Below are 13,662 nucleotides of genomic sequence, written 5' to 3' on the forward strand. Positions count from 1 at the left end.
ATATTTTTAAGTGTAACCAAAGCCATTAGTTAACTAACATCCAAAGTTACAACTTTCATAAAGATCACTTTTCCAAAATCATACTCTATGACCGAGTTTTGGGCATTGTAATTGATTATAACTGATTGTAATGGATTACAGCATAGCTCGGGTAAACCAAAAATTCAGTGGGCTCGAATTAATCAATTACAATCAACCCAAAATCCAAAATCAACCTTTGCAACTCATTTTAATTGATTATCACATGATGTAATTAGTTAGAATGATTCAAAACTACAAAAAGTTACGATTTTTAAGCAAAGACATCATCTTTTTATCAAAAAATCATTCCTTTCAATCCAAAATATTTAACAATGGATTTAAGTTTCAACAAAACATTTTCTAACATTACAAAACATCCAAAATAAGAAAGGGATGAACTTCCTTTACCTATCAACTCAATGAGTTAACTTTGAGATGAAGAAGAGAAAATAAAGAGAGAGACTTTGAGTCCAAAATGAAAGCTTTCCTTCACTCCTACAATAATTTTACATCATCCATATCATTTTAAACTCCAAAACCAACAGAGAACACATTAAAACCTTGGAAATGAACATTTTCTTGGAGTTTTGAAGGGTGTTCATGGAGAAAAACAAGAATGAACACAAAGAGAGGAAAAGTGGGATTCACCTCACCTAGGAACAATCAATAAACACTAACGAGTAAGGAAATGAGCTCTCTTTTGCACAACATAAAAACTCTAAGCTTCTCCAATGTTGTTTTTCTTGGAGGTGAGAAAATCAATGAAAATGAGATTTTGTTGTGAGAAGTTTCTAAGGGTTTATGAGAGGTTTTTGGTAACTCTCTAGCTTCTCTCTATGCACCCTAGCTTCTACTAAACACATCTACCTTTCTCATAAATCAAAAGTTCATCCTTTCGACCCAAACACACCAAAACTCATTAATATACATAGAATACATGCTTAACATCACTAATTCTTCAATTAATTAGTTCATTCAAACACTTAACTTAAATTTTATTTCTCTTGTAATTTAATTAAATCACTTGAAAAAACAATTATAAAATTGTATATCAGAGACAAAAATTATTCAAAAAAATTGTTCAATAGATAGATCACAATAGTTAAAATATATATTGTACAAATATTTACATAAAAAATATTATTATTTATAGGTAGTACTAACATTATATTCATATTTTTATTGTAACATATAACTACAAATGACAACAAATCTATTTTTTTAATTAATGTTAATAATTTATTTTATATGAAAAAAAACTAATGATTAGTTATAAAATATAATTTTTTTTATCAATAATGTCTCTTATGAAAACCATGTATGTTTTTAAGTTACACACAAACCTTTTATAAAGGCCATACTTTGTAAAAAAGATCATATAACATGCAAATGTAAAATTATTTAAACATATATTAAAATTAATAATTTTTATATGTTAGTTAAATCTTTATAAACATATGTTTACATAAAGTAAAAGAATTACTAAGAAATTCATTAAAATTATAACAATATAACAATGTAAAAGATTATAATCTTATCACCAGACACAAGTTATTACCCTAGCATAAAAAATATTCATATTTGTGACAAATGGACACAAAAACCTAATGTTTATAACTTTAGGCCTAATGTGTATAAATGGAGTGAAGTAAACTTGAAACATATAGAAAATGTCTGGAATCGAATTGGTAAAATGGAGGGCTATAGTTTGAATGCAAATACATTTTAGATTATAAATTTAATAGTGTACAACATAACATAATTTGATAAAAATATATATCAATTTGAATAAGAATATAATTCTGTTATCAATTTCAAATTATGAAAATGATATTTATTAAAGTGAAGGTTATATATGGAGTTAAAGTTAACATCGATTGCTAAACTCCTTTTTTTCTTGATGCACCTTTAAGAGTTTTCATTTGTGGCAAAGATCCCAACAACAGTTATTTGAACATCGCTTGCTGTAGCAACAATTGTTGACTCAATTGGCTTAGATTAATAGTTGTTGAGTCGATAACTGGATTCTTCAATGGGATTCAAAAGCTCACTCATTACAAAGTGGTCGAGTAGATTCATGAGAGGCAAAAGCAGGCTTCTTAACCCATTTACTATGAAACCCTTAGAAAGAAAGTGAAAGCCACTTCCTGCAAGTGACTGGAGTATCATAGCAAAAACACTATATATACAACAAGTAGGTGCTCCAAAATGTATTATATGATGCAATTTATTAACTTTATATATATATATATATATATATATATATTTGTGTTATTTATACTTTATATAACATATAACCAACTTAAGTTTTTCCATAATGAGTTGTTTCTTGCTGTTTTAAGAGTGAAGAACAAATTTACTTAGACATTATGATTTGTAACGAACAAAAACAATATAGTATAAAAAAATGTATTTAAAAATATAATTAGTGTAATTTATACACTTTATTTATATTATATATATATATTTATCTTATTTAGGATTTTTTATATTATTGTAGGTCAATTTTTTAACGATTAGAAATTAAATAGCATGGGTAGTAGAAAATTAGTTTAAAAAATTTCAATTTTTTTAATGAAAGTATTGGAGAAGTCATTACATCAACGACACCCATAAATTTTTTCATTATTATTAGTATTCTTTTTTGGGTTTGAATTATTATTACTATTATTATAGCTCTCTTTTGTATTATTCACAAAGGATTAATTGTGGGCCGTAGGATGAATTGAAGGGCCAAGATTTTGTGAGTGTGTGTGAGTGCGTGATTACTTAAACCCTAGTATTTCTATTTCTTCGATGTTTCTCTTCAAAACCCTAGTTAGCCTCTTCTTGTTTCTCCTGCAATCAACGACACCCCCCCAAAAATGGTTGGTTCCGCTTCGCTCTCTTCTCAATTGAATCTTTATCTTCTTTATCTGAATGTTCAGATTTCTTATTTGTTTCTGTTTTGTTTGTTTTTTTTTGTTGCAGACAGGAGAGACAGTGAACCCAAAAGCTTACCCTTTGGCCGATGCGCAACTCGCAATAACAATACTGGATCTTGTGCAACAAGCTGCCAACTACAAGCAACTCAAAAAGGGTGCTAATGAAGGTAAGTTAGATAAGAAAAAAGAATCAGCATATTTTAAAAATTGGTTAAGTCTGATTCTGGTGTTAATGCATTTGTTTCAGCGACCAAGACACTGAACAGAGGCATCTCTGAGTTCGTTGTGATGGCCGCGGACACTGAGCCTCTTGAGATTCTTCTCCATCTTCCTCTCCTAGCTGAGGATAAGGTAATTTATTAATTTCTCTTCAAATATTACTTACTTGCTATGTTGCCGTGTCGGACACATTTCTGACACCAGACACATCCAAACACTTCTTATTAGGCGTCTAATTCAAAAGTTACTTTTTGTTGGTTTAAGCACTTAAACCGTCACCTTTACATGACTAATACACTGGAAATAACATAGAAGGTTGGTTTAAAAAGATGAAATTTAGATATTTTGTTATATGTTACTCATATTTTATTTAATACGAATCTCTTTGTTGGTGTCCCCTTGTTCTGTTTTTTAGACATTAGCCGGGTCGAAGTGTCCATTTTGTGTCCGGTGTCCTTGTTAGAGTCCATGCTTCATGACTTACTTGCCTTTGCACTTCAATTGGTCACTCTTTAGTATTAGGGAGTTGCCTTCGAAATTTAAGCATGCCAACTGGTTCCAAATTCAAAATTGTGTAATGGTTTTTCCTGATTGAGTATTACTTTTAGTATTACCATTGTGGTCCTTGAGTCCCCTCTTCTACCATATTTATTTATACAGAGTGAAGTTTTTAGCAGAGTCCAAAGATTCAAGTTTTAGAATATTCATGGGTCCTGTTGGACAGATGCAAGAAATGGGGAATTTATGATTTAGCCATGCTTTAAGGCCTAGAAAAAGGATTTGAAGACATACACCAAAGTCATATAGTGCGTGTCAATTATCAGTTGTAATATGTGTAATTCACAGTTTCTGATGCTTAGGGCTTTTGTATTTGATAATTTGAGATTTTTTTTTTTTCATTTGCTATTGAATAATGTAACTATCTGCCTGTACATGTACAGTATTTAACATTTATGTAATGCTTACCCTCTTTATTTTCATACATTATGTAATGCTTACCCTCTAACTTGTCAGAATATGCTTATGGAAATTTTGTATCTTTACAGTAACCCCTGCCATGGCTTTTTACAAGTTATTTTCATACCTTATCCTATCTAGTTGTCTACTAGATTTTTAACTATGAATTTTGGTCTCATTTTATTACAATCAGAATAATTTTTTGGCTAATGACATTGTTACCTAGTGATGCTTGATACCTGATTTGATCCTTATGCCTCAATGATCACACTTTACGATTTTATGCCCTTGTTAGATTAAGAGACTTTTCTTCTGTAAGACACCCCCAAGAACATGAATATAATTTTTCTTATTCTGTGGTTTGAGGTTACTGTGTGATCAATTACACCTTGTAAGTTGGGATTAGCAGACTCAGTGTTGGTGAAGTTTAGATAGCTTCAGATGTTAATTTCAGCTTTATTTCTTCTTCTTCTTTGGTCTTGACCACACCAGCCTCTGTCATTTCAATTCTATGATGTTTCTGGGATTTTTATCTGTATAGCAGCGAAGTAACCTGTACCTTTATGATTATTTGAATCTTTTAGAATGTTCCCTATGTATTCGTCCCATCAAAGCAAGCCCTTGGGCGAGCATGTGGAGTCACACGGCCAGTGATTGCATGTTCTGTAACAACTAATGAAGGAAGTCAACTGAAATCCCAAATTCAGCAACTAAAGGTATTCATATTCACAGCGCTTTACATTACTAATTTTGGTGTATTTGCCAACTATATTAATCATTGTTAATGTTAAAATCTGGACCGGTCATTAAGTTGATGAAAGTTTTAATTCACAGTTCATTGGTTTGATTGTAATTGAATTAATTTTGTTGGTGTGCAGGATGCTATTGAGAAGCTGTTAATTTGAAATTTTGATATTCGGTATGACGGGCTTCTTGAGTTGTGCTGACTGCTCCTTTAGAGGCTTTGACTGGACGACATGTTGTGTTCAATAGACAAAGTTGTTTTATGTGTAAACCTAAATTTTTATTTATTTCTGCCGGGAAAGATTGTTTAAAAGTAATTTTGAAGTTAGCTCAACTGATGTTTTACACTTCTGTTATAAACTGTTCAATGCTATGTATGTGGGGGTGCTGTTAAGAAAATTTAAACTACCTGATCATTTTTGTCATGTTCTTTTTGGATAACTCAAAATAGGTTGTCTTAATGTGCTCTCTTTTTTAGTTATTTTCCCATGGTTTTTTTTTTTATTTTTAAATCTATTGTATGTAAGTTCATGAAAACTAAGGGCGTAAGTGATTCCAGTTGGGTTGAGTTTTGTTAATTTTTCAATTCAATTAAACCTAATTCGGTTAGATTGAAGTGGGTTTGCCTTTTAAGTCAACTCTTTTAATTGGATCGAATTTAGTTTGGTATTAGATTGAATAATTAAAAAATTGTCAACTCTTTTAAGTCTTGAATTTTTTTATAAAAAGTATCTCAAATTCAAAAATAATAAGGGTGTTTTTTTTAATAAAATAGTAAGGATATTTTTAAAAATCAGCATTTATAAAATATTATATTAAATAATTTATAAATATATTTATAATGTCATTTATAAAACAATGTATTAGTTCAAGATAAATAATATATTATTATCATAAGAATGAGATGTGTTTAATTTATGATTTTAATATTAGTAATTTAATTATATGTTTGTTGGATTTGATTTTGTTCGGATTTAAAATTTTAAAACTGTAGTCAATTTAATTTTAATTGGATTTATTGAATTAAAATTAATCTAATTTAATGATTTATTTTAACTGGTAAAAATCTAAATTGAGTTGGGTTGGATTGGATGTGTTTAGGGATTGGGAGCTCGCTTATACCTAGTGAAAGTAATTAGTATTTGGAAAAAATGATTGTTTTGAGTAGTTTTTTTTTATATAAAAAGTTGGAATTATAATCAAACAATACATAACTTTTTATATATATATTTTTAAAAGATAAATAATGTTTTTGAAAGATTAAACGCTCCCTACATTAGGACAAGTAACAAGCAATTAGCTGGTTGACGCGCGGGGTCAAAGAATATGTCACTACCCGTCTCATGGTGGGTTTGGTTTGAATGCAACGAACGACAATATAAAACGACGACGTGGCATGTACTCGTCCCGGTGCATTCGTTTTGTCTACACACCGCTCAAGATTCTTCCATTATCACACTAGTAACAGGCTCAAATCAGAACATAGAAAGAAAACAAATGGCCTTAGCCAAAACCCTAGGTGAGTAGTAGCAACATTCACATAAATTTACATGCAAATCCATAAATACCCTTCTTTCTCTTTCTCTTATTATATCAAACAAGCGCACTCTCACTCTTCACACTCACATCTTCAAACCCAACCTCAAAAGCACACACTCTCTCTCTCTCTCTCTCTCCGATTCGCACTGTCCAATCTGTGATTTTATTCTTTCCTTCTCTCAAGTTCTATTCGGTACCTTCCCTACCTTCCTCGTTCATCTTTCGTTGTTGCTTTTCTTCATTGTTCCACACTCGAATCACGTGTAACTAAGGGTTTTGCATTTTTTGCTTATTTATTTATATATCCTCTACAGCATGGATCTTCTTCTTTATTATTATGACTTTAATTTTAACTTGATTGTTTTTGCTTTTGTTTTGCTGATAATTTCGATGGTGCGGTTTCGTTGTGTGTTCTGCAGCTTACTGCACTATATGCTTCCTAGAAAGAGAGTGAGGGAAGGAGGAGTGGTTGTAGAAGTAGACAGTGACGCTACCACCACCAACACCAATAGTGCTGCGGCGTCGTTTCCCAAGAAGGCTCGGATCGGGAGCTTTGCTGCCTGCTCGGGTGCCGGTGCTGCGGATTCGCCGGTGAACGTCAGCGGCCAGGGATTCAGTAGCGGCGGCGGCGGCGACAACAGCCTCGGGAACTCGGTCGGAGGAATGGCTTTGGGGAATTCGCACCCGGCGGAGATCGACGAGGATCTGCACAGTCGGCAGCTCGCCGTGTATGGCCGGGAGACCATGCGGAGGCTCTTTGCGTCCAGCGTCCTCGTTTCGGGGATGCAGGGTCTTGGTGTTGAGATTGGTAATTTGGTTTTCGAACGCTTTCCTTTTAATTCTTTCAATTTTTGTGAGGGACAAGGGTAGTGGTTAAATGAATCTTCGGGGTTTTATTGGAGATTGCAAGGTTTATGAATCATGCTTACTTTCAATTCTCAACTGCTAAATTGATTTAGCCGCTTTTTGGATAAACTTTTCAGAAATCAGTACTAATAGGAGAAAAAAAACCCAGGTAAAATGAATTAAGCTTTTCTTGTAAGTTAAGATTAGCTTATATATGTAAGTTAAACAAGAGAGTTTTTGTAAATAAGTGCTTATTAAGAAATTTATCTAAACAGGTCCTTAGATTTGGTGATCATGCTAGCAGTGGTTTTCTGACCTCTCTCTAAATAAAAGAAAATTGTTTAGTTGTGTTGTTTATCAGGATTGGTGTTAGGATTGGTAATTTGGTCCCTGGTCTCCTTTGTAACCTGAAAAATGAAGTGCTGGAGAGTAATAGACTTGTACAATTCATTTTTTTTTTTGGATAGGCATATGTTAGTTGTTAGTATTGTTAGTTTTTGTTAGTGGGGGGATTTGAACCCGCGACCTCTTGCCCCTTCCCTTCTCCCTTCACCACTAGACCAACCTTATATCTCCAGACTTGTACAATTCATATTCTTGTTATTTGTTGTCCATGCTGAAAATGATTACTAGTTGCTCATGTTCTGTATTTCAAGCTTTATATCGTTAACTTGGGAGTTTGGATGTTATTTCACCGTATACATATACCTATCAACTGGTTAAAAGTCATTGCTGCATATCGTTGGGCAACCTTGCTGAAGGTTCTTACTTATGTGCTATTCTCTAATTAGTTAAGAGAGTATATAAATACATAATGCAATTTAAACCATTTTGTAAGCTATGTTGTTTTTCTGTATTCTAATAAAGTTTACTACTTGCAGCGAAGAATCTCATTCTTGCTGGGGTGAAATCTGTAACCTTGCACGATGAAGAAAATGTGGAGTTATGGGATTTGTCTAGTAATTTTGTGTTTTCAGAAAATGATGTTGGCAAGAACAGGGCAGAGGCTTCCGTTAGTAAGTTGCAAGAGCTTAACAATGCCGTGGTTGTACTAAGCTTAACATCGAAGCTGACAAAAGAACAACTTTCTAATTTCCAGGTACTTCCAATCTTGTTTTCTACTCCTGTTTTATTTTTGGAACTTTATTTTTTTCTTTCTTAAATGCATTTATATGTACATCTGCTTTATATCAAGTGATTATATGTGTGCTGTGGTGTGTTTTGATGTCCATGGAACTTCAGAAAAAAAGAATTTTCCTTATTCATATGTAATATTGCAAGAGTAACTTCTAATGTTTCATAGCTATATGTGTTTCAATTTCATGTATTTGAAACTTCTGCTACAGTTTTGTATGGATGTGTATTATTTACAAAACCTGGTGATTAACAATGAGTGAACAATATTATGCCATTTAAAAAATGACTGATTAGGGAGGGGGGATTCCTGTAAATGCATAGAGTCAAGTGGTTCTTATGTCTGTAATACTACTGTATTTTAATTTTGTTTTACACATGCCGGAGTTATTTGCTAACGTCTTAATTGTACTTCTGAGTTCTGACTGTAATACGGCACTTGACTATTTGTTCTCGACTTTATTTGAAGTTAATGAAAATGTAACTATTGTTAATTAAAATGAGGTAAGTGCAGAGCACATTTGAATTTTCTTGACCATTTCAGCAAGATTTGTCCTTGAGAATATTTTTATTTTGAAGTGATATATATCACTTGGATTGTGAATGTTGGTTAATGGTGCACTTTAATGTGAACTTTTCCTGCTCACCCGCAATCATGAATTCATTTGTATCTTTATTTATTTCAACTATTTTGTAGGCTGTTGTTTTCACTGAAATCAGTCTTGAGAAAGCCATTGAGTTCAATGATTACTGCCACAGTCATCAGCCTCCTATTGCCTTTATTAAAAGTGAAGTTAGGGGCCTTTTTGGTTCTCTGTTTTGTGATTTTGGGCCTGAGTTCACTGTTGTTGATGTTGATGGAGAGGATCCCCATACTGGTATAATTGCATCCATCAGCAATGACAACCCTGCTCTTGTTTCCTGTGTTGATGATGAGAGGCTCGAGTTTCAGGATGGAGATCTGGTTGTATTCTCTGAAGTTCATGGTATGAAAGAGTTGAATGATGGAAAGCCAAGAAAGATAAAAAATGCTAGAGCATATTCATTCACTCTTGAAGAAGACACCACAAATTATGGTAGATATGAAAAAGGTGGTATCGTCACACAAGTCAAACAACCCAAGGTTTTGAACTTTAAACCATTCAGGGAAGCGCTCAGTGATCCTGGTGATTTTCTTCTGAGTGATTTTTCTAAGTTTGATCGCCCACCTCTACTGCATTTAGCATTCCAGGCTTTGGATAAGTTCGTTTCTGAGATAGGTCGCTTCCCTGTTGCTGGTTCGGAGGATGATGCACAGAAACTAATATCTATTGCCAGTAATATTAACGGTAGCTTGGGTGATGGAAGATTAGAAGATGTGAATCCGAAACTTCTACAGCAATTTGCCTTTGGCGCTAGGGCAGTATTGAACCCTATGGCAGCCATGTTTGGTGGAATTGTAGGACAAGAGGTTGTAAAGGCATGCTCTGGGAAATTTCATCCACTTTTTCAAGTAAGTAATATTTTTTTTCTTGTTAATCAATAATCATTGTATCATCTTGTATTTTTCTAGAGTTAGTCAGCCATTTGGATTGTGTGTTCAGTTTGCTGCTTCACTTGATGTTTTATTACTCTGGATCTTCTATAGTTTTCTTTAAAAATAACCGCATAGCCATAATTCATGATTTAAACAAAGCAACCTCTATCATATCTTGAATAACAAAAAAAAAATCCATCTGTTGAGTTAGGCACTTTGTAGAATTTGATTCTTATAAATGAAATTTGATCTTGACTTAGATTTTGATTCCTGGATCATGTTCTTATGTTTAGGGAAAACTACACTTGAACCCTTCGAGGTTTAAGAAAACTTAAGTCAATACCCCTTCGAGTCTATTGGCAACTATATGTTGTCCATGTTTCTATTTTTTCTTTCCCTATTTATTGAGCATTCTTTTTTGAGGTTATAAATACTTGTCCTTTTTGTGGTTTTAACTTTAGTTCCTCCTCTGACCTTTGCAGTTTTTCTACTTTGACTCTGTGGAATCACTCCCTACAGAACCGCTTGATGCTAATGATTTAAAACCATTGAATAGTCGTTATGATGCACAGATTTCAGTTTTTGGACAAAAGTTACAGAAGAAGTTAGAGGATGCTGAAGTTTTTGTTGTTGGATCTGGTGCATTGGGATGCGAATTTTTGAAAAACCTTGCCCTAATGGGAGTTTCTTGTGGTCAGGGAAAGCTCACAATTACTGATGATGATGTCATAGAAAAGAGTAACCTAAGTAGGCAGTTCCTCTTCCGTGATTGGAATATTGGCCAGGCCAAGTCTACAGTTGCTGCTTCAGCTGCTGCATCTATAAATCCCCGTCTGAATATTGACGCTCTGCAAAATCGTGTTGGCCCTGAAACTGAAAATGTGTTTCATGATACCTTCTGGGAAAACTTGAGTGTCGTGATTAATGCACTAGACAATGTGAATGCAAGACTGTATGTTGATCAGAGGTGCTTGTATTTCCAGAAGTCACTTCTTGAATCTGGAACTCTTGGGGCCAAATGCAATACCCAAATGGTCATTCCCCACCTAACAGAAAATTATGGCGCATCAAGAGATCCACCTGAGAAACAGGCACCAATGTGTACTGTTCATTCATTTCCACATAACATTGACCACTGCTTGACATGGGCTCGGTCAGAGTTTGAGGGTTTGCTTGAGAAAACTCCAGCTGAAGTAAATGCATATTTATCTAATCCAAATGAATATACTAATGCAATGAGGAATGCTGGTGATGCTCAAGCGAGGGATAACTTAGAGCGTGTTCTTGAGTGTTTGGACAAGGAGAAGTGTGAGACTTTTGAAGATTGTATTACATGGGCTAGGCTAAAGTATGCTGTTTTATAATAAATTATTTTGTTCTCTTGTTATATTGTCAGTGTGTTAGATTTTCTGTATGTCCTACACTCATACATTGTTTTTTATTCACAGGTTTGAAGATTATTTTGCTAACCGAGTAAAGCAATTAATTTATACTTTTCCCGAAGATGCTGCAACTAGTACTGGAGCTCCTTTCTGGTCTGCACCAAAAAGGTTCCCTCATCCACTGCAATTCTCATCCTCTGATCTGGGTCATCTTCTGTTTTTGATGGCAGCTTCTATATTACGAGCAGAAACATTTGGTATTCCTATTCCTGACTGGGTGAAGCATCCTAAGAAGTTGGCTGAAGCTGTTGATAGAGTGATAGTACCTGACTTTCAGCCTAAGAAAGATGCGAAAATAGTGACAGATGAAAAGGCCACCAGTCTCTCATCTGCGTCTATAGATGATGCAGCTGTGATTAATGATTTAATCGTCAAGTTAGAGGGGTGCCGGACAAAGCTGCAACCAGAGTTCAGGATGAAACCAGTTCAGTTTGAGAAGGTCTATTTTTCTTTCATTGAGTTTTTGTTCTGACTGGATTTTCAGTGATGCTGGATAAAGCCTTCTCTGTTGTCTAATTTGAATTTGGTAGTTTCAATTTGGGATTTTGAGTCAGTGTGGGCTGAGATTGTATTTGCCTAGAAATAGGCATACATGAACTCTTCCACCTGCCATTTTATTTATCTATTTATTACAATTTATTTTCATCCAAAGTTAAAATACCTTTGTCTGATCTTTTTTTGCTGAAACCTTTGTGCTGTAAAACTACAGGATGATGATACAAACTACCATATGGACCTGATAGCTGGGCTTGCAAACATGAGGGCACGGAATTACAGCATTCCTGAAGTTGACAAGCTGAAGGCCAAGTTTATTGCCGGACGGATCATTCCAGCAATTGCAACATCAACTGCCATGGCCACAGGGCTTGTCTGCCTGGAGCTGTACAAAGCTTTGGATGGAGGGCACAAAGTTGAGGACTACCGAAACACATTTGCCAACTTAGCACTGCCTCTCTTTTCCATGGCAGAGCCAGTTCCACCAAAGGTCATCAAGCATCAAGATATGAGTTGGACAGTTTGGGACAGATGGATTCTAAAAGACAATCCTACTCTTAGGGAGCTTCTTGAGTGGCTGAAGGCAAAAGGTTTGAATGCTTATAGTATTTCATGTGGAAGTTGTCTGCTCTATAATAGCATGTTCCCTAGGCACAGAGAACGCATGGACAAAAAAATGGTGGATTTAGCTAGGGAAGTGGCCAAGGTGGAAATACCTTCTTACCGTCGTCACTTGGATGTTGTTGTTGCCTGTGAGGATGATGAGGATAATGACATTGACATCCCCCAAATATCCATCTATTTCCGTTAAGGTGGTTGTTGTCGTCCTATCAGGTGTGTCCGAGACTTATCTTTAGTTTAGAAAACAGAATATGTTGGACCTTCCAGCTTCATATTCATAATGGTTACACACAAGGCGACACTGTCGACCATATCACATTTCATATATGAATTGAAAAGCAACTTTCGTTCCTTGTATGTTATATCATTTGCTCTAATTTTTTTAATACACTTTTCTTGAGATGATGGATTTTGATGGCATGTCGTCATTTCTTCATATGATCCCATTTCGTTAATATTTTTCGGCTACTGCATCATGGTAGGCAACATACTTAATTATGATGCTCTTGGGGAATGGAGTTTGTTTTGCACAAATATTTTTCATTAAAAAATTACATTCATGTTTTGTGGAGTCGTTTTCAATTTTTTGGATGATGAAGCCTTAACAAGAGCCAATGAATGAGAGTTTTTGCGAGGACAAAAATTTAGAAGTTTCTTATATCTTTATCATCAAGTTTTTTAGTCAAATAATGGCAATGTAAATGTTTATGGGTTTAATTATTCATTTGGTCTTTATATTTATACAATCTTTACGTTTTATTTCTATATCTCGTTTTGGTCTATAATTACACACTTTTTCACCTGTTTAGTCCCTATACAAAGTTTGTTTTTAATCTGTTCTTTATAATTTTGGAGGTAGGAATTAAAACAGATAAAGAAGTATTTATAGGGATTTAAATGAGTTGTTTATAAATGTAAGGACTAAAATGAGTAATTGGTTAAACCATGTTTATTTATTACTTTATAGCACATTTAATAGAGATGATTTATTATTAAAAAAACCATGTGTATGTGTCATATTTTAAAAAGATATTTTCAGTTCCAAAATAAGTGTCATATTTGAAAAGATGTCTAACAATAAGTTAAAATAAGTGTCATATTTGAAAAGAAGTCTAACAATAAATTTTATGTTAGTTTTTTAATGTAATATTAATTATTTTTTTCATTAATATTTTTAATAAATATTATTATAGTTTTTTTAATG

At 33.8% G+C, this 13,662-nt stretch overlaps 2 protein-coding genes across 4 annotated transcripts; both read left to right on the plus strand.

Moving 5' to 3' along the window:
• The first annotated feature begins 2,806 nt into the window (after positions 1–2,806).
• On the plus strand, positions 2,807–5,313 carry LOC114383413 (NHP2-like protein 1). Its single transcript, XM_028343090.1, has 5 exons — positions 2,807–2,888; positions 2,992–3,112; positions 3,193–3,296; positions 4,706–4,837; positions 5,000–5,313. The coding sequence occupies exons 1-5, from the start codon at positions 2,886–2,888 to the stop codon at positions 5,024–5,026; spliced, it is 387 nt and encodes a 128-aa protein (XP_028198891.1). The 5' UTR covers positions 2,807–2,885; the 3' UTR covers positions 5,027–5,313.
• A 936-nt stretch (positions 5,314–6,249) lies between these two features.
• On the plus strand, positions 6,250–12,894 carry LOC114385123 (ubiquitin-activating enzyme E1 1-like). 3 transcript variants are annotated; one of them, XM_028345101.1, is made up of 7 exons: positions 6,250–6,384; positions 6,824–7,212; positions 8,132–8,349; positions 9,082–9,876; positions 10,383–11,248; positions 11,349–11,781; positions 12,052–12,894. In XM_028345101.1, the coding sequence occupies exons 2-7, from the start codon at positions 6,837–6,839 to the stop codon at positions 12,646–12,648; spliced, it is 3,285 nt and encodes a 1,094-aa protein (XP_028200902.1). In that variant the 5' UTR covers positions 6,250–6,384; positions 6,824–6,836; the 3' UTR covers positions 12,649–12,894. The 3 variants fall into 3 exon arrangements, with proteins under 3 accessions (XP_028200902.1, XP_028200903.1, XP_028200901.1); XM_028345102.1 differs by lacking the exon at positions 6,250–6,384 and adding an exon at positions 6,396–6,667; XM_028345100.1 differs by lacking the exon at positions 6,250–6,384 and adding an exon at positions 6,407–6,597.
• Positions 12,895–13,662: the final 768 nt, after the last annotated feature.

The sequence above is a fragment of the Glycine soja genome, chromosome 14 (genome assembly GCF_004193775.1).
Source record: "Glycine soja cultivar W05 chromosome 14, ASM419377v2, whole genome shotgun sequence".
Classification (NCBI taxonomy): Eukaryota; Viridiplantae; Streptophyta; class Magnoliopsida; order Fabales; family Fabaceae; genus Glycine; species Glycine soja.

What these genes read in the sequence shown, in the direction of transcription:
- LOC114383413 (XM_028343090.1), top strand. An exon ending in CAAAAAGGGTGCTAATGAAG is followed by an intron (nt 3,113 to 3,192) that starts GTAAGTTAGATA and finishes CATTTGTTTCAG; the next exon opens with CGACCAAGACACTGAACAGA. An exon ending in CTCTCCTAGCTGAGGATAAG is followed by an intron (nt 3,297 to 4,705) that starts GTAATTTATTAA and finishes TGAATCTTTTAG; the next exon opens with AATGTTCCCTATGTATTCGT.
- LOC114385123 (XM_028345101.1), top strand. Translation starts at nt 6,837, where the DNA reads ATGCTTCCTAGAAAGAGAGTGAGGGAAGGAGGAGTGGTTGTAGAAGTA. An exon ending in GGGTCTTGGTGTTGAGATTG is followed by an intron (nt 7,213 to 8,131) that starts GTAATTTGGTTT and finishes TACTACTTGCAG; the next exon opens with CGAAGAATCTCATTCTTGCT. An exon ending in AACAACTTTCTAATTTCCAG is followed by an intron (nt 8,350 to 9,081) that starts GTACTTCCAATC and finishes ACTATTTTGTAG; the next exon opens with GCTGTTGTTTTCACTGAAAT.